Here is a 19,226-nt window from a genome sequence, read left to right on the forward strand (position 1 = left end):
CTGATAACAGCTCTGCTTTTCCATGACCTGCATTCATATGTGTCATATTCAGATAAGAAGGAGGCACGACACTGACTAATGCGGCTTTTTTGGAAGGAAAATGACAAAAACTATTTGAGACAGGAATAGAAGTGCCAGCACTAAATGATAGATGAGCAGCCGGTAGCAAAGGTGGCAGCTCTAACGTTTCCCTGTATTTATGGAATATTGAAATGAGGGAGCGTTACCGGGATTTGTTTTGCTAGGCTGGATGCTTATCTTCAGATTCAGCAAGACTCTGGGTCCCAGGACAGGGTGTAAGAGAGCGGATGGGTTTTGCTTAGCGCAAGAGAGTGTTGCTCCCTCTCCGGAGCTGTTGTCTGGAGCGTGGGGCATGTTCGTGCCCCTCACCCACTCCCCTGCTTCCAGTCTGTTCCCATATTTTGTCTGACAGTGCTTGTTCCTTATTAACATGACTATAGCCTCTTTGTGCCCTCCGTCAGGAGAAACCCTGCACCAGAATAAATTTCGGAGGTGACAGATTGGAACAGTTTGAGCAGATGATGGCACACAAATGTCTCTGAGATCGGCAGCACCTGTGGCTTTGCTCCTCTTTGGCTTTGGCCCTGGGCAGGAGCAGTGACTGGCTCTGTTGCCTGCCCGCTCCTGGCTTGTCCTCTCAGGATGTTGGGCTCTGGAGTGGAGATGAGGGATTATGCATACACCCTAGGAGGGAGAAAGCAGTGACCGCAGTAAGCAGTTACCTATCTTTGTGTGTCACCTGCAAGCTCAGTTATGCTGTACTTTAGAGCCTATAAAAAATGTGGTAACCTGGTTATGGAAAACAAACCAGTGTGTGGTGGCTGTTCTGCAGGCAGTGCCATGTCCTCTGAGACTGGAGGCCAGACCTGCAAAAGCCAGGAATGCTGTCCCAGGCCACTGGGGTGAAAGCACATGGGTTTCTTTGAGGCCATGTCTCATAAAAGCAGATTCTAAGGCTTTTCCTCTCTTTCACCGCAGGCTCTGACTGCAGGTTGATTTGACAGGTGATGGGAGGTGAAGTGGCAGACACGTCTCTGCTCACCCACTGTCAGGGGAACTTTTGCAGCCACCGGGTTAGCAGCGTTCTTTGGAGACCTGCCAGACGCAGGACAGCACAGGGCAAAGCACCCCCAGGGGAAGGTGCCGGAGGGGCCAGCTGCCTCCCAGGAAGGGCCAAGGCATGCCAAGCTGCAGTGCCTGCATGGGGTCTGGGGGCTGGAGTGCCTCAGCCCTCTGCCCTGCTTGGGGAGGCAGCTGGCACCCCAGCCGCAGGATTTGCATGGGGCTGTTGAACCCAGCCGGGTGCTCTGGGGTCTGCCCAGAGTCCCTCGGGCCCTCCTCGGGCTGGGAGTCGCCCCGTTCCCCAGGACCCCGGGGATCCCGGCGGAGAGCTCGCAGGCCCCAGGGGCTTGGAGCCCGGGAGGACCTTTGCGTGCGGGCAGCGGGGCCCTCCGCGGCCCCCAGCATCTGGGCGCCGGTCGAGGCTACACGTCCAGGCTGGAGGGATCGTCCCCGGCTGGGAGGAGCCAGCAGCTCCGCTGCTGTAAACAGCGCGGGCAGCGCCAGCGGTTGGAAGATGGATATAAATAGGGAGGCGGAGGGGAGGCAGCCGGAGCGGAGGAGCGGGAGCTGCCTGCGCCTGCCTGCCCCTGCCTCCGCTGCCTGCAGCCGGGGTGCCCAGCAGCGCGGGTCAGGAGCTCCCGAGAGGCGGCGTAGAAAGTTTGCGGCTCGGCCCTGCCGGCGATAGGTAAGCGGTCTTTGCAGCCCGAGTTTGAAACCCGCCGGTGCTTCTCGTCGATCTGCCGCTGGGGTTTTCTCCTCGCCGGCTCTCCGTTCGTGCTGCCGTTTCGGTTGCCTCGCCGTGCCCGGGGTCGTACGGAGTCGGGGAGGGAAGGGGGGATGATTTCTGTTTTCGGCTACTTCAAGTGGAGGAAGGAAAAAAAAAAAAAAAGCCCAAACCCATCCAAAGCAAAAGGTGCCTTTGCGCCGGCCCCATGCAAAGCCGCGCAGGTGCTGCGGGCAGCAGGTAGCGGCTGCGCCGGCGCCCGGGACGCGCCGGCCGCGGGGAGCCCCGGGGAGCTTCGGCTCCTCCCGCCCTCCGCGCCGGAGCCGCACACGGACCCGGAGCCGGTGCCGGTCCCGGCATCGCCGCGGGATGCGTCGGGGAGCAGCGAGCGGCGGCAGCGCATCAGGTCGGTACCGCGCCCCACCGCGCCCCTCCGCGCCCCGCCGCGCCCCGCCGCCGCTGCCGCCGCCGCTCGTCTCTTGCAGGGCGCTGCCCGGAGGCCGCCCCGCACCTCGCCCCGTGGCGACCCGGCTCCGACACCCGTCGCGCCGCCGTGGTGGGCCGGGGGGCGGCCCTACGCCTGGAGAGCTCCGCCGCCTTCCACTCTCTCGTCATCCGCGACGGAGGTAAGCGGGGCCGCCTGCCCCCTCGCTGCTCCCGGGGTGCTGCGGGGGGCGGCCCGGCCGTGCGCGCCGGCGGGTGGCACCGCCCGCCCCCGGCCGCTGCGCGCCCCCAGCCCCGCTCCTCTCCCCTCGCTGCCAGGGAGGCTGGTGTTCGCCGACCGTCCCCACGGGCCGCCCATCACCCTGCGGGCCCGCTACATCCTCATCCGCGACGGCGGGGAGCTGCACATCGGCTCGGAGCGCTGCCCCTACGTCTCGCGGGCCACCATCTCGCTGTACGGGCGAGCCGCCGAGGAGGAGGCCGTGGAGGGCTTCGGCCAGAAGTTCGTGGGCGTGGGTCGCGGCGGCGTCCTGGAGCTGCACGGCCGGCGGCCCCGCTCCTGGACCCTCCTGGACAAAACCCTGCACCCCGGCGGGCTCCGCCACGGCTCCTACTCGTCCGAGAAGCGGTGGGGCAGCCGCGGGCTCAACCTCCGCGTCCTGGACGCCGGCACGGCGCGGGTGCTGGCGGCGGGGCGCTTCGACACCCACCTGCAGCCCGGCGAGTGCCGGCGGCTGCGCGCCTTCCTGGCCCTGCAGGCCCCCGGCAGGGTGGTGGCGGCCGCCGTGGGGGACTCGGCCGCCCGCAGCCTCACGCTGGAGACGCGGCGGCTGCTGCGTGACCGCCTCGGCAGCAGGTTCATCGCCCGCCTGGGCTACAGGTGAGGCGAGTAGCGGGCGGGGGGGCGGGCCCTCCGCGCCACCATGGACAGCTCCGCGCCGGGGCCGCCGCGCCCGCCGGGGGCTCGCCCCGACGGCTGGGCACGACCGGGGGCCGGGCCGAGCTCGGCGGGCAGCCCGGGCCGGGGGCGGGGGGCGAGCGGCGCTGCACCCTCTGCCCAGGCTCTTTGGGGATGGGGGGGTCGGGCTGTCGCGCGCTTTGCTCCTTCCCCGTCTCCTGCAGGCAGCCCTGGGCGCTGGTGGGGACCCTCGGGGGGGATCAGCTTTCCACAGCAGAAGACAAGCGGGAGTACCGCGGGAACGGAACAACGGGGTTAGCCGTAGCCCAAAGAGACTTCCTCACCGACGACGGCACCCGATTTACAGTTACTGCGTTCAGCGGATGGATAAAAGGTGTAGTCTTCCCTGGCGATTGCTTGTCTGCTGTTACCTTGCTCTGCTTTTCTGCCTGCTGTGAATCTGAACAGGGCAGTGATAATAATACCGTAGTCTTCTGCTCGCATGGATGGTGACCAAACTGACAGCGGTACTCTCACAAAGTAACGTTTTAGCCACCTACGAAGGGAAGACACTGACATATTTAATGGCTGGAGCACTTCTATCACAACGAGAGTTATCTAGATAAAAATTAAAGCGGTATGCTCTTTGGCTAATTGCGTGATTCTGTCATACGCAACTCTAAAAATAATTGATTGCTTCATTTTTCAGGGGTGCCTCATAATGGATTTAAAGTGGAAGTGTCCAAAGGAATAATTCTTCATTTGGTGGATGAGGTTACAAGTTGGTTACCTGGCGACAGGATCGTCGTTGCCAGTACAGATTATTCAATGCATCAGGCTGAAGAGTTTAATCTCCTTCCTTGCCCTGAATGTAAAAGTAATCAAGTGAAAATTGATGGTATGAAATATTTCTATCAAGCTGCTCATTTGTGGTAAATATTTACATTGTCTTATCTTTTGCATTCTACACTTACTTGTCTTTTTAGCTAGTTTCTGTCTCATAAACATGTGGGCACATATGAGAGCTGAGGGCCCCAATATTACATTTGGACTTGAAAGTTTGAGCAGGGGCAGCGGTCCTTTGTAGAAGCCAGGGGAAATGCTGATCTCCTCTGGGATCAGATACTAACAACTGGGCACATCCCCAGACTTGGTGATTGCTTAAATGAAAGGTGTGCACTTGCTTAGAACAATGCGATAAGGAAGATGCTGTGCTCACCCTGAATAAAAAGGTTTCTGATTTTCACAGGCAGCCCACTTTATCTTCACATTGGAGAAGTCATCGATGGTGTTGATATGAGGGCAGAGGTTGGTCTTCTGACTAGAAATATACTTATTCAAGGAGAAATGGAAGACTCCTGTTATGGACAAAATCAATGCCAGTTTTTCTCCTTTGACACATTCGGAGGACATATTAAAGTGAGTAATTTCTAACATGTATGCCTGTAAGATGGTTTCAGATTGTTCCTTTCCTGGTTTGTAAACAAGCAACATAATGCATGTAACTACCATTGTGTCTGGGGGAAAAAGTATACTTGTCTGTGAAGAAGGGGAAAGTTTGTTGGCCTGTTTTGCAAAACTAGACTCATGATGAGGCTGTACCATTTTCTTCACCGTGTATACAAAAACATACCCTTCCCTGGGCTAGAGGGGATTTGTCGTCGGCACCACTGTCAGTGGGAAGTTACATAGTTTGTGAGATGTCACTGAAGAAACTGTGCTTCCTGCAGAGCAAACCTGCTCCCTTCATGGCTCAGAGAGGTGCTGGGTCTTGCCCTCTTGTGCCTCCTCTCAGTCGTCCCTTGTGTTCTTGGTGGAGGTGCAAAGTCTTGCTGTTGCAGGAGCTTTGTGTTTTCCAGTTGGTGGGAATTGGGGCACTGTGCAAGTCTGGCCTAAAATCACTTGACAGAGATAAAATTGCCAGGAAATAGAGCCTGGTGGTAAATGCTACCCCTTTCTGTAGCTGGCAGGAGCACGTTGTCTGTAGCCGTCACACACTGCTGTTGCTAAATGCTGTTCATGGTGTTTGGCAGCTGTTCCTTGGCAGCCCCATGCCCGTAGGTGCGCAGCCGCTGGCACACAGCTCTGCAGGTGCTGCGCTGCTGTGAGTCAGAGCCGGGACCTGACACCTCCTTCTGGGATCAGGCCCTGTTTTACTCTGCAAACACATTGCCTAATGAGAGAGAGAGGAAAAAAAAAAGTTTTTCTTTTTGTGTGTGTTTGTGTTGTAATGACTTACTTGGATCTACATTTGTCTCAACAGATCCTAAGGAATTTTAGCTCTGTTCACATGTCAGGAGTGGAATTAAAAAACATGGGACAGCAAATCCTGGGCAGTTACCCTGTGCATTTTCACTTGGCTGAAGATGTGGATGAGAGAGGAGGATACGAACGCCCAACGTACCTTGATAACCTGGCTATCCACCACTGCTTCTCTAGGTGTGTTGCCATACATGGAACTCATGGCCTTCTGGTAGGAGACATATTTTATTAGTACCAAGTTCATTTCTTTGCTTATGCACTGCTGAACAGTAAGAGCCATTTGTGATGCAAAGAGAAATCAGAATATTGAAACAAGGCATTTTTTCCCCAAGAAATGTCCCAACTTGTCAACTTCATTTGACTGGTGTTCGGGTTAGGACTGTTGCTCTGGTGGTGCAGCTCTTTTAAATGAATTTCAGGTCTCATTAATATTATTAAAGGTGTGATCAGATATCATGAAATCTTTGTCATGGTTATTCTGGACAGTTTGAGATAATAAGAACTTTCATTTAAAATTAAAGCACTTTAATTTATGGACTTTGAAGGGACCTGACTGAGGCAATGGACCTTTAATTTGCAAAGGAGGTAAAAAAGGCAGGGGTTGTCCAAGTCAGGGCTATGTGAAATATATCCAAAAATATTCACATGACAAAAGGAATGAAATATGAGAGGGGCAGACCCAAACGGCTGCTTCAGTGCCAGAAAAGCCCTCAGGAACTTGGCTTTGGCCTAGATCTTCACAAGGGCATTGTGGAGAGGAACTTAAAAAAAAAAAAAGAAACAAAACCACAAAAAAGCCTGACGTGTCCCTGCTAGAAAATACAGGTTCCCACTCTAGCCCCAACACGTCCAGCTGCTGTGTGCTCTGCAGGACCCTGAACGGTGTTTTGTAGTCCACGGGCTTTTCCTCATTCACCCGATGTGTGCTCAGGCAGAGACACTCCCTGAACTATCCGTGACCTCCTGTGTTTTTCCTGACAACTTCTTCTCAACCCTGGACATGAAGTTGTGTAAGGCATGACATACATAGATGCACTCTGGTGGGACGCTTGCCTGAAAGGCTTGCCCCGAAAGGATGTATTCACAAAAATGTGATGCTGGACTTGGACAACGGGGAGCACTTTTCATGTATCCTAAACTGGATTTGTATTGTCCAGATCACTCAATATTATTGATTGCCTTATCATATGCCTGATTTGCTTTGGCTGTAGAGCTTGCTTTTGTGTACAGAGCCCTTAGGAGGCAGGAGACTTGCCCAGAATGCGTGGGTATAGTTTAACTCACTTTCTCTTCCTGTTGGTGTTAAACCTCTGGAATTGAAGGAACCTGCCTGGCATGAAAAATTACAGCGTATGTTAATATTGGTCTTGAGAAGAATGGTGCATGGTCTTGCTCTTTAACAGAAGTGAGGTTGTCAAGGGTTTGTCTGGATGCATGTTGTGAAATCAAGAATCCAGCCCCCCCATCTGACTGCTGAGGGCTTTGAGTCCATGAAGCGGCGAATAGATTTTACAGCAAAGGTTAAATATGTGATTCTGTGGAAGAATGATGTGGTTTCAATACAGTCATTAAGATAAAGAGTAATTAAAATGCAATAAAAAGCCTTGCTTTAAAATAATCTGCAGTCCCAGGGAAGAGCATGTGTATCAGAGCAAGGCAGCTAAATAACATAGACGGGTACCCGTTCTAGCATCAGATTACGAAACTTCAGCCCTTGAGGCAGAATAAACCAGACGGGTGTTTTTTTCCTCTCTTGTTTTGAGGGTTTAGAGGATGTAATTGTAGAAGTACATCGCAGGAGCGCGGTGGTTTGTGCGTTGCTGTGTGCGGGTCACGCAGTGCTGCCCGCAAGGCCCTTCTCCCGTCAGCCGCTCCCGCGTGCCAGGCGCGTGCCGCTTCGCAAGCCGGCGGCAGCGGTGCGCGCAGCTGGGCTTACTCACCGTGGCTGGGACGCGGGCTGCGGCGTGCCTCTCGCCGCCCTGGCACGCCTCAGGCGGGCACAGACTGCTGTCGGCTTTCACGTCTGACGCTGCAGTGCATAAAGGTCACGTATATTGTGTTGCTGAACTATATATAATTCAGTGTTTAGAGGCATCTTAATCATCTGGTGTTGGGCACACCAGCGGGGCTGTAGCCCGCGTCCTGGACGGTGTTTCTTGCTGCCACGTACAGTCATATGCTATTGTCGCAGTGCCGCGGGTGGGCTCTTGTTTCCAGGCGTTGAGTTTCTACCTGTGATATGCCAGAATGGATCAGCTGTTGGGGTTTTGATCCAACGGCATGGGCCTTTATCTTTTGATGCAAATGTAAATGATCTTTAAATTATGTTATTTCTGGTTAGGAGAGTAATCAATATAGTTTTGTGTATGTAAGTTTTCAGGGCTGCCATGTGTTTCTGAAGCTGTGATAAATCATATTAACTACAACTAAAATCTGGTTTCGGATACAAGGCTGGTTTTTAAAGCAGCTGTCTGAAGCACAGGTTAGCCAAACTTCAGCTAAATTCAGAAGAATGAAACTCTACAACTGAAATGCCGTATAAAACAGCGGGCAGTTTGCTGTTGCAGTTTCTTTCTAAAAATAGTCTTCGCACAGCTTCTGCCCATCATTTGGAAGAGCAGAAGTAGCCAGGCTTAGTGTTCTTAGTAGACTGGCGAGGACACGTGCATTTTGATCTAGATCCACTTCTTACCGGTGTTTCCAAGACTCAGCTGGTAGGGACACGTTCAGGGTCGCTGCACGTAGGTTCTCTGTTACCCTCCTGGCAGCTCGCGCCGAGCTACTGCACCGGCGTGCAGGGTCTCTCTGGATTTCCAAAACTGTGTCGGTTAGGAGTGTTGTGCCTTATTTTTAAGTCTCTCTTGAACACCGCACCGAGGCAGAAGCAAGAGCAGCAGATGACAAGTTTCGAGCCAGGAAAACAATGAAATCCAATAGAGATACACCTATGGGGACTATACCGTTTGTGACTCCAGATGTTAACTACGGTTGCAGCCCATTAAGGGGAAACCACAGGATATGAATCTGAAATGGATATGGTTCAAGTATCCCTCTATATACAGAAACAACCAAGTAGGTTAATATTAGTTAATCTTGCAGTCTTACGTGGACATAACTCTGACGTCAACAGGAATTTTGGATGCCTGAAGAGTGAATAAATATGCTGACAGGGATCATTTGAGCACAAAGTTAGGTTTCAGTAAGATTTAGTAACAAATAGCTGGCATTTTAACTAGCCTGATTTAGTATTTACATTTAAAAGAAGGATTTCTGAATTTGTCTTCATAAGTCTGTACATCAAAGGAGACTTGTGCTAAGTCCTCTTGCTCAAATTAGGGTTTAATGCAATATCCCTGTGCATGCCAGTTAATCTTAAATAGGCTGAAACAGTAAAGTACCATCTCTGCCCAAGCTGATCGTTAGAGAAATGATGTGGCCCTGCACGTTCTGAGTGGAGGAGAAAGAACAGAAATCTAGTTAATATAACATATTTAATATGGTCCATTTTAAAGAATTCCTTATTTTATTTGGGAATTGTTGCAGGCATGAAAATTTCTTTATTAACCAGGCTAACTTCTTGGTTTATCATGCAAAAGACATTATCTTTATGCAGATATTTACTCCCAACACTGAATTGAATATTCTGTCCCAGAGCTGGGGACAGTTTTAAACCCAGTATTTTGCAGTTTTCCTTTAATTATGCACGTGATCTTCCTCGGAGTAATTTTAATAGCAGTTTTACTGTATAAGAAGATCAGTCCACAGTTACGCAAACCACATGTAGTTTGAGTTAGCTCCAGGACAGGTGCCTGTGGAGGCACTGCTCGCCATGCAGAGGGATGGATAAACCACTCCATGAGTGTTTCGGGAATATATTGATAAGAAAACCACATCAGTCACAGTTCCTACTGCTGTTCACATTGCAATCTATGGCCTCTATACTTTTTTCCAGGTAAAAGACACCATTGGCTACGATACTTTGGGGCACTGTTTCTTCCTCGAAGATGGGACAGAGCAACGCAACACCTTTTATCACAACTTGGGCCTTCTCACGAGGTCGGGGACGATCTTGCCTTCGGATCGCAATGAGGCTATGTGCCTTGCCATCCGCAGCCACGTCTATGGGAATTACGTTCCTGTGCCAAGCACCGACTGCATGTAAGTGCTCCAGGAGCTGTAGTGAGGTTTTGCAGTTATGTTGTGCTGTATAGCTGAGTCCCAAAGAATGCCATCGTGAAAGATTTGAAAGACGCTCTTTGATATTAAATGAAAAATTGTCGCTTTTTCTATCGTTTTTCATTTTAAAATAATTTCAGTACTTGACCATGTTTTGCATGTGAAGATATCTATTAACACCTGCGTGAACCCTAAGCAAGGAATACTTGCTGCCTGTTATTCCTCTCGCTGTTTCCTGAGAGTCATAAATATGTTAGAGCATTTTGCTCGTTTCTGAACCCCTTTCAATTCTTTTTAAGAAGGATGTTGAAGTCTCCATGAAACCTACCTGATAAATGCAAGTCGGTTCAGCCCTGATATAGGCTGACAAAAATAACACTTACTACAAACGGAGGTTTTTTACTGCAAAGGGAGGGCTGAATTAGGGCTGGAGCGTCTAGAGTAAATTGGGCCATAGTACATGAGTGCATGAATATCTAGAGTACATCAGGAGAGTTAGTGAGAATGTAGAGATTAGCATAAACTAATTTTGAGCATCATTTCACAATAAACAATATCCTGCTATAGCTGACCAAAGTTAGCTTCTGTTTTGGAAACCAATGAGCTGTAACATGGGCACTCAGTGGACCCGGGTATTGGCCTGGCTAGTGTTTGTGAGTAAGAACATAATTTAGCCAAGGAAATCTGTATTTTCATGTTTTCTGGAAAAGGATGCAGTGGCCAAACCCAACTTATTTTAATTGACATAAATAAATTATTGATGAAATGCTAAGGTTGATGGTACAGTTAATACAGATTTATTTTGCACCTATTTAGTGGTTCTGTTACTCCAAAGGAGTGTGGATTCTTGATTATGTAATAGTTAAGGTATATAAAAAGTTATTGAAACTTTCTGCGTAGAATGATCAAATTAATTGGTATGGTCATGAGAAAAGATTTACAGTGTTTTTACATGTGGTCTTTATTACTGCAAAAGATGTTATCAAATGAAGTAAGACAACAGATGACAATGTTTTCATAGCTATATCTAGCTTCTGTTTGTGTCACTACTGATCTTCCCTCTGAAGCAAAATATCCTTATTTGAACAAACATCAAAATAATATCTCCTTAATCTCCTGCTTAACGAGCCATTTGGGGCTTGTGAGGATATTTGTTTTGTTTTCTACGTAGAAGCTTCATAAATACATAGAGAATCTCATACCTCCTGCCATTCCCCCGAACTTCCATAAAACAACCCAATAGTTCACCCTTCAGACATTTTCCAAAGATGCATAACTTAAGAAAAAAAAAACCCAGGACATTTGGTTTCCTCAGAGCATGAATTTTGTGTTAACGGTCTCATATAATTTACAATGGGTTCAGCATGTGGCTCCACAAATGAACGTCTGACATCACAAGATGGTTTCTTTTCCTTAAAGAGTATCATTAAAAGGTTGTGTGGAGTTTTAAAGTCAATAGGAGAGTTGTGGCTCAAGTCCAGTGCAGTGCTATGAAAATGTATCCCTTCCTGTTCAGTAACTGCTTAGAATCATTTTGATTTTGATTTTTCAGGGCTGTCAGCACATTCTGGATTGCAAATCCGAACAACAACTTAATAGAGAATGCAGCAGCTGGTGCTCAGGTAAAATAATTTAACAGCAAGAGCTATACTTTGCCTGCAGTTCCCGTATATTCTACTCTTATTGATGTCATTAGCATGAGGGCAATGAATTTCTAGTAAGCCATCGTAAAATGCGAACATGTATTTCTGCAATCTTTGTTAAGAACAAATATTTGCCTACAATTCTCACACTGGTATCTCTCACAACCATGGCTGGAAGTGCTGTGTGGCATGTCTTAGCAAATGTTGATTTTTATTAGTAGTTAATAGTTAAATGTCCAATAAAATTTTATATTTGTATATATAAATATGTATTTTCTCCTTGTTATTATCTCTGATGTTTACCCAAATCATGTTTGTGTTTAATGTGCCTGTATAGGGAAGGCTGTGTTTTCTAATAAACCACCTGAATTTCACCCACAGTATATGCACTTTGAAAACCCGAGTGTGTGTGCCCCAGGGGCCCACTGTCCGTGCCAAAGGATAAGCTGGGAGGTGTAAGAGTATGGGCTGGTGTGTGTCCCCTGGGGCTCACATATGTTTGGCAAGCTCAGGTTAGAAACCTGGCCAGCATAGTGGGAAGCCCTAAAGTCCCCAGGATAACCTGTATCATTAATCGTAGTGTCCCATTTCTCAGACCTCCCTTTGTCTTTTAGGATGTCGGCATATGGTACATCTTCCACCGGGTTCCCACTGGACAGTCCGAGGGGCAATATCCAGAGGGACAAGCAGAACATACCCCCTTGGGAGTATTTTACAACAACAGAGCCCACTCCAATTTCAAGGCATGTGGATGATTTTTATATGTTACTATCAATAAAATAGTATGGCGTAGGGCTGACCGTGTGTGGTGCTCTAATACCAGATGATCGTGGGCATCTTACATTTTTATAACGGTCTTTTAACACTGTAGCAAGGGACAATCAACTTTTGGGGGTGATACTCTTTCTAATGGTTAACGAGGGAGCTGAGCAGAATGGGTCTCCCATTTCAGGTGCTTCGGTCGGGTGCCTGTATTAGAGGGGATGTGCCCAGGCCATAGGTACACCTACTACTAGGTGAGATTTAAGGAATGACAGGCAGGACACTGAGCACTGCTGTTGGCCATAGTCGTGCAAGGATATAAGGGGATGAGCAAAAGTCGTTTGTGCCAGGGCCTGCTCATCACCTTTGAAAAATGAGACCAAAAATTCGGGGGTAATTCCAAGAAAAACACTTTCCCCCAAATATACTGTTGACATGAAAACATAACCTGTAAGCTATAAAAATAATTTCTAACCTATTTCTCAGGATTCTGGATTGAAATCGGTGCTGTTCTCTGTGACTTGTATATTTTACATCTTGGTCCATGACAGCCGCTGCTCTATCCCAAAGCCTTTAAGTTGGCTGCAGCAGCTCATGTTCTCTTTTGACTGTCGGGGGACTCGTCACTCTTTATTTAAAGCCTTACTTCTTGACAACACTCTTTTTCCAAAAAGTTATCAAGAGCTTGGCAGAGTCCCTTATTGCCTTCTGCGAGGGAGAGAGAGAGTGGGAGTCCAGTGCCTCGCTTTGGGTCAGAAGACAGCCCAAGATGCTGATGCATAACATATGGCAGGGCAGTCTCTGTCCCTGCGTCAGCCTGCTGCATCCTGTGCTAATGTCATGCTGAGCGGTGCCAAGTGACACCGAAAGGGAGGAGAAAGCCCGGGCTGCAGCCGCTCGCTGTGCCTGCACGCACTGGCTGCCCACGTTCATTGATAAAAATCTGGGCTCTCTGGTCTCTGTGGGGTGGTCTGTTAAAATAATTGGAGTCATGTGCATTTTCAGGCTGGTTTGTTTATTGGAAAGGGAGTAAAGACAACGAGAGCCAGCGCTGAAGATCCCAGAGAATATCTCACTGTCGATAATGCCAGGTAAGCACATGCTGTATGGCTAAATATTTGGGATAGCTGTACTGCTGCTTGGCTTCTGCATTGTATTTAGCAGATAGTTAATGCCTCATTATGGCTGCAGCATCCGAAAAAAACACACAAGCTATCTCTGATGTACAGAGGCAAATACTTCATAGCTATGCACTGACTTGTTTGTGTTATTGCTGACCAAAAATGATATGTGTGCACTTGGGGTTATGAGGACTAAGCAGTGAAGCACATGAACAGGGATCCAAATCCCATTATTCCATTAGTGGGTTTATAAACGCCAACATTTCTTATTAATTGCTTAAAAGAACTTACATGTGAAAGATGACATAAGAAACTGCTGAGGCTGGTCTAGGATTAAGGAGGAAAATAAAGTAGCCTCAAAGCTTTTTGTCAGCCGCTTTAAAATCCCTGAGCTTCCTTTCGCAGATGGAAGCAGGTAAATTAAGGCCTTTTTCTCTCTCGCTGCAGCCCTATGGGCCTGTGTGAGGAGGATGTGGCAGAAATCAGCCACTGCACCTTGGCTTTTTTCCTCCTCTGTCATTCCCTCTCAATGCTCCCCTATGGCGGAAAGGAAAGGGTGACTGTGCCTCCCTTTGTGAGACTTCCCTCCCCAGGCCACCTCCTTGGGCTCGGAGGTGGCACGTCCCTCGGGACATCAGCTGGAAGAAGTAGGAGGTGAGGGTAGACTCAGAAAAAGCAATGGTGATTTTTTTCCAGACAGGGCACAAGTCTACCATTAACAGCCAGCGTGGCGAGAGATAGCCTGAAAGTAATTGAGAAGTGCCCGATTCCCAGGGTGAATCCTTTTTTCATATGACAGCTTCTCTTTCAGCAGAGAGAGAAGCACATGGAGGTCTCGTCTGTATATGCAAGGAAAGCAGCTCCAATTACTCTGTTATCTTTGGTGAATGAGATTCTTGAAAGTGCCTAATTGATTTTCTAGCATCAGTCCAGGGATTCTCAATGGGCCTTGTAAGGACAATTACAAAAGGACTCAAGTGACTTTGGAAAATGTTTTTTATGCATCTAAATCACACTGAATCAAATTAAGCAGTAACCATGGGCCCCCTGAAGTCTAGCAAGAAATCTCCTGTTGATTTTACTGGGGCCAGAATTTCACCCTTATGGATGTTTCTTGTTTTCTGCTTTGTACCAAAGCACAGAGAGGAAATCAAGCTAATAGCCTGACTCTGACCCAGGGCATATCACCTCTTTAGGCCCATCCTACTGATATTTGGAAGCCAAACGAGGTCTGCCAGGCACGACCTCCTCTGTCTGGGGTTGGTTCCTATGCCTCCTGCGCTGCATTAACTAAGCTCTTTGCTTCAGGTTTCACCCACATCGAGATGCTGATCCTGAAAAGCCGCGAGTTCCTGCCGTGATTGATGGTCTTATTGCTTTTAAAAATAATGACCACGGGGCCTGGGCCAGGGGCGGAGACATTATTTTCCGCAACTCGGGGTAGGTTACTGTAATTACGTGTTATATCATTCCCCTCATGGCAGACATAAATACGCCTGTAGGCCAAATTCGCTACAGACATTCCTCCTCATTTACACTGTTGTGTTTCTTCTGTCCCAGGTTTTCAGACAATGGAATTGGACTCACTCTGGCAAGGTAATTTCTTAAAATCGACCTTCTTCCAATTTTTTCCCCCAGTGTAAGAGGCTCAAGAATGGAAGCTGAGACACTCCCCTGGTAATTCCTGTAACACACAAGAAAACCTCAAGTTTCCCTCCCAGACCACATCAAGTCTTCCCTGCACAGCCATTAATACAAGGGGCAATTTAGCCTTTCATTCTTTTTGCCTCAGCCTGTCTGGGGAATACATCATAATTGCTGAATATTTCCTCTTGGATGGTAGGTCCTGAACCAGCAGACTAAACATCTGGCTCTGCATTCAGGGAGACTCTTCTGCTCTAGCCCAGTGGAGCAGCATCACCCATAGCTCTGTGCTGCAGGGGCAGGGTGGCTGGGATGGTCCCACGTGGTGGCACAGCAGATCTTCTACCTCCTCTGCTGTTGTCTACCATGCTCCTGCTGCTCTCGTCTCAACGCCTCTTGCAAAAGATCCGTAAAAATATGCCATATCCAAAGCCCACTGCAGGCAATGAGAATCAGTGATGCCTGGCTCTCACTTCAGGGATGTAGCTAAAAACTTACAAAGGAACTCCCTCTCTCTATACACACATATATAGGGTAGAGCTGGTTTTACCCAGACTGAGTTACCTGTGTTACTGATGTCCAAGCACTAAGCTACCTCAGCACTAACTTGCTGGTTTCTGAAGAGATTTTAAAGCAAGTTGATATACAAGTGTATGCACTTTCTTCTAAATTAAGAAAGAAATTCTACTGTGTCTGTGGTGTAATTAAAAGTGTTAATTAATTGTTTGTGCTGTGCTGTGTAGTTACCTGGTGTTTCTTCACTTGTAGTGATGGGACTTTCCCAACAGATGAAGGCTCCAGCCTGGAGGTTACACGCTCCATTTTTGTTGGAGAAAGCAGCAACTTCGGCTCTCAGGGAGGTCAAAACAGCTACTGGGGAAAAGGGGCCAATGGAGAATACAGAACACTGCCCAGAAACAAGTGAGTTATTCTTCTGCCATTTCTTCTTGGTGTTAGTGTAAGCTAGAAGAAAAGCCTCAGGAATGAATGTGACTACCAATAAATAATTTATACCGGGTGTTTAAATTTTTGTACAGGCCAGAAATAATAAGCATCTGAATAAACTCACTCTTCAGGCCCACAGCTCGAGAGCATTCTCAACTGAATGTGTTTGATTTCATTTTCTGCTTAATTTATTAGTCACTGGAGAATGGATTAGAGAATCTGAAAGATACCAACTGGCTTTTGTGTAGTGCTTCAGTAGCACAGCGTTGAGCTGATGGTGCAGCTCCCATACACCATGCCACCACCCCTCCTGCCAGTGTAGCTGGGCAAACATGGCCGGTTTGACAAAGGAGAAATCATTTTTTGTTATTGCATCTTCTTTCTCTTTCAATAGCTGTATGTTATTTTCTATTTTGACAGCAGCACAGCCTCCTGCCTAGCAACTGCAGTGCCTACCCACATCCCCATAGCAAGGTGTGCTTCCCCAAGCCTAAATTCTACCCTAATGTCTGTTTTTGATGATGCTCACCCATCATTAATCGCTCTATGATGAAAATAAAATCAAGGAATAAGCATTACTCAGCAGACTCGCTATGCACACAGCCCTGACTATCCACGTCTCAGCCATAAGTGACAGAGGAATGAGGTTTGTGTAGGACAGCAAGAATAATCAGAGCTCTCCTCAGTTATTACCGGTGCTGTTATTTTAATTGCAATTGCAAAAAAGTTCCTCTGCAGTTCAAACAAGGTGTAATCATCTGTGATACTGTTAAGCAACATGTGCTTGGAAAGGAGTATGCCAAAACATCTGATATCTGTCCTTTCATTACGCCATAGTGCAAGATGGGATGTGAGGATTGTACCAGGCCCAGCTGCTGGGATAACAGCTCTGGAAATTTAAGAATTATTTGGTCAAGAAGCACTGTTTGTGCCTGGTGTTTCCAATTGGCAGAGTGTTTCTGGGTCTCTGGAGGCAACCAGTAAGAAAAAACATCAGGGCTGGGAGGAAATCTGTGCCTCAGTGACCTCCAGGCTGGAAAGAGCCTGTGTGCTCATGTGATGTCCATCTTGTGGCTTTCATGTCTGAACAACTCTGTCTGGACTCAGTAAGCACTGACCTACCCTTTCACGCTACTACTAGGCAGCTTCATTACCGTCTGCGAAGCTGATGCAGGCCACCCTTTAATCAAACACAACCGGGGCCAAGAAAATTTGGCACCTTCTCAAAACAAACCATGGAAAGGGCAGGTCCTTACCTGTGACTCCAGTTGTGTCTCCTTCAACTCTGATGCCTTGACAACATGTCCATGGACTGATGCTGCAGAAATTGCTTTTCTATATGAAATGCTGTGGACTAGGTCCTAGGGATCTTGTGTGAAATGGCTTGTAGGGAGAAGAGAAACTGTGCTGCACCACTTGGTACTTGCTTCCAAGGTGACACTTACCTCCAGGGAGTCTGACTGATAATAATTTTTTCAATCATGCTGATGTTTTCCTGAGAAACCCATCTACCCTAGAACAGGGAACCTCATGGCAGTGCTGCCACACAGTCCTTTGGGTCTTCCTCATGGTGATGAACCCCCAGGTGGCTGGGGACAACAATTTTGAACTGCTTTACCCCAGCTTACAAGCCTTATGAGTCTTTTTTTTTTTTGGCTCTTGAGCCTTATCCTGTAGAGGATGTTCAGCAGAGTTTCTTCTTTCATTTTCTGTGTCATGAGCATCCAAATTCCAGTTTGGGGAAAGAAAAGGTCATTTAGCTACTTGTTAATATCTTTCTGTGCTTTCAGGAGAAGACTCAGAGTTTACCCAAGTTTTGAATACAGGATTGTGTTTGTTTTTAAATCTCACAGGACATTTCCTATTCGTGGATTCCAGATTTATGATGGGCCTGTCAGGATGGCAAAATGCACTTTCAAAAAGTTCAACCCAACTGTTGACAGATACTCAAGTGCCATTGGGTTCTTCATGAAAAACTCCTGGCAGATAAGCCCCCAGAATAATGTGTCACAGATCCTGATGGAGAAAAGTGTAAGTAAGAAAAGCAAGAACACGTGCTGATAGATGTGCAAGTTTTTGAAGTCTTTAGAAGCAGTGAGAGACCTATCCTAGAGCAGGAATTTCCAGGCAGTGATGCATGTTACATTGGTGCATACCATTGACTCATTTGGCAACACTTTTTTTTTTTTAATGAAGGTTATTTATAAGCCAGTAAAATGTGAAGGTATCTTATGCTGGGCAGACATACATTAAAAAATCTGCATTAGAGGAAGATTCCACCATGTAGCCAGAAGCCCCAGAACATCACTCTTAGCTGGTGCAACATTACCAGCCTCTATATGCTGAGGACCTGGCCTCAGAGGTTGAAGGGAACACAAATGAGATGTCAGGAGACAGTAAGCTGCAATACAGTTCTTATACTGAAATAAGCAAATGCACTTAGAAGCAAAGCCATGGCCTAGTTCCTGGGGTCAGCAGGGAAATTCCCCTTGAGCAGCGATAGCAGAACGGCTCTGTATCTCTGCCTTGACAGTTGTAGAATGCTGAGTAATTCCCATCCTTGTCCTGGATTCCTGCAGGGATCATGACCCTGCACACTTGGCTTGGGAATTGCTAGATTGCACCTGGCTCACTCCCAGGGATCATAACTTCTCCTTAGCTTTTTTCAAACAAGGTCCATGCTTGTTGGGATGTCCATGAACTGTAGTAACTTTGGCTTGAGGTTTGGCTTTATCTTGAGGAAATTTCCATTGTTCTGGGATTGACCAATATCATTCCCTCTGGCAAGCAGTTAGTTTGTCTGTCCCCTCTCTAATACACTTTAGACCAACAACAGGAGGGTGTTTCATGAAAGGATGATGTTGATTGCAGTCACTTGACTGCTCCTCTAAAGAAAACACAGTTCCTGTGCGTTTCAGTAAAGATATCTTAATTACCTTAGATGCTTTAGGGAGCTTTGGAACAAGAATAAGGGCTAATTTGCCATACCTTCCTTATGTCCTCCCTTGGGGAAATGGTTATAAGATGATCATGGGGAACATGAATGAAAAAATCAACCTAGAACTAGGGAGCGGAGCACAGAGAAAAATGTATGATGAAAAAGTTCGACTGGTGGACTGAAAGAAAGTGGAAATTTTCCTCCAGTAACAGGTGTAGGACTCTGTCCAACTGAATGGTTTCAGACAGATGATGTCTGTGCACATTAGCAAAGGGGATGATTACTTCTTGAATGGCTGCAAATGCAGCTCTTTATAATAGAGTTGCACTGTTTGAGGCCAATGAGCCTGTTAAATATCCCAGCATTTTTTTCTGAGAGGCAGCTTAGTACTGCAACACCTTTAAGATCTGAGGTTTTCAAGGTAAAAATGGCCAGAAGACTTAATAAATACTTCTGCAAAGCAAATTAAAAGAATACTGTGTCAGCCCATTACAAAAAACTCAATGACATTAGCACGATAATTATTTCTTGTATGTACATTTCAAAGAAACATCTATTTCTGAAGTTGGTATTTTGCCAACTTAAA

At 47.5% G+C, this 19,226-nt stretch overlaps 1 protein-coding gene across 1 annotated transcript in view; it reads left to right on the plus strand.

The window, feature by feature from the left end:
• The window catches only part of LOC309409021 (cell surface hyaluronidase CEMIP2-like), a gene marked incomplete at its 3' end in the record, with an annotated part of 58,083 nt that overhangs the window by 6,400 nt on the left and 32,457 nt on the right, over positions 1-19,226 (plus strand). Inside the window, exons 3-16 of the mRNA XM_082005061.1 lie at positions 2,293-2,433; positions 2,570-3,131; positions 3,374-3,543; positions 3,859-4,047; positions 4,399-4,568; positions 5,413-5,622; positions 9,364-9,569; positions 11,140-11,209; positions 11,845-11,973; positions 12,998-13,083; positions 14,422-14,553; positions 14,674-14,709; positions 15,526-15,678; positions 17,556-17,733. Coding sequence (XP_081861187.1) covers positions 2,293-2,433; positions 2,570-3,131; positions 3,374-3,543; positions 3,859-4,047; positions 4,399-4,568; positions 5,413-5,622; positions 9,364-9,569; positions 11,140-11,209; positions 11,845-11,973; positions 12,998-13,083; positions 14,422-14,553; positions 14,674-14,709; positions 15,526-15,678; positions 17,556-17,733 — 2,432 coding nt within the window. The remainder of the gene's footprint in view (positions 1-2,292; positions 2,434-2,569; positions 3,132-3,373; positions 3,544-3,858; positions 4,048-4,398; positions 4,569-5,412; positions 5,623-9,363; positions 9,570-11,139; positions 11,210-11,844; positions 11,974-12,997; positions 13,084-14,421; positions 14,554-14,673; positions 14,710-15,525; positions 15,679-17,555; positions 17,734-19,226) is intronic.

This window comes from Phaethon aethereus, assembly GCF_964289735.1.
Source record: "Phaethon aethereus genome assembly, chromosome: 12".
Lineage (NCBI taxonomy): Eukaryota > Metazoa > Chordata > Aves > Phaethontiformes > Phaethontidae > Phaethon > Phaethon aethereus.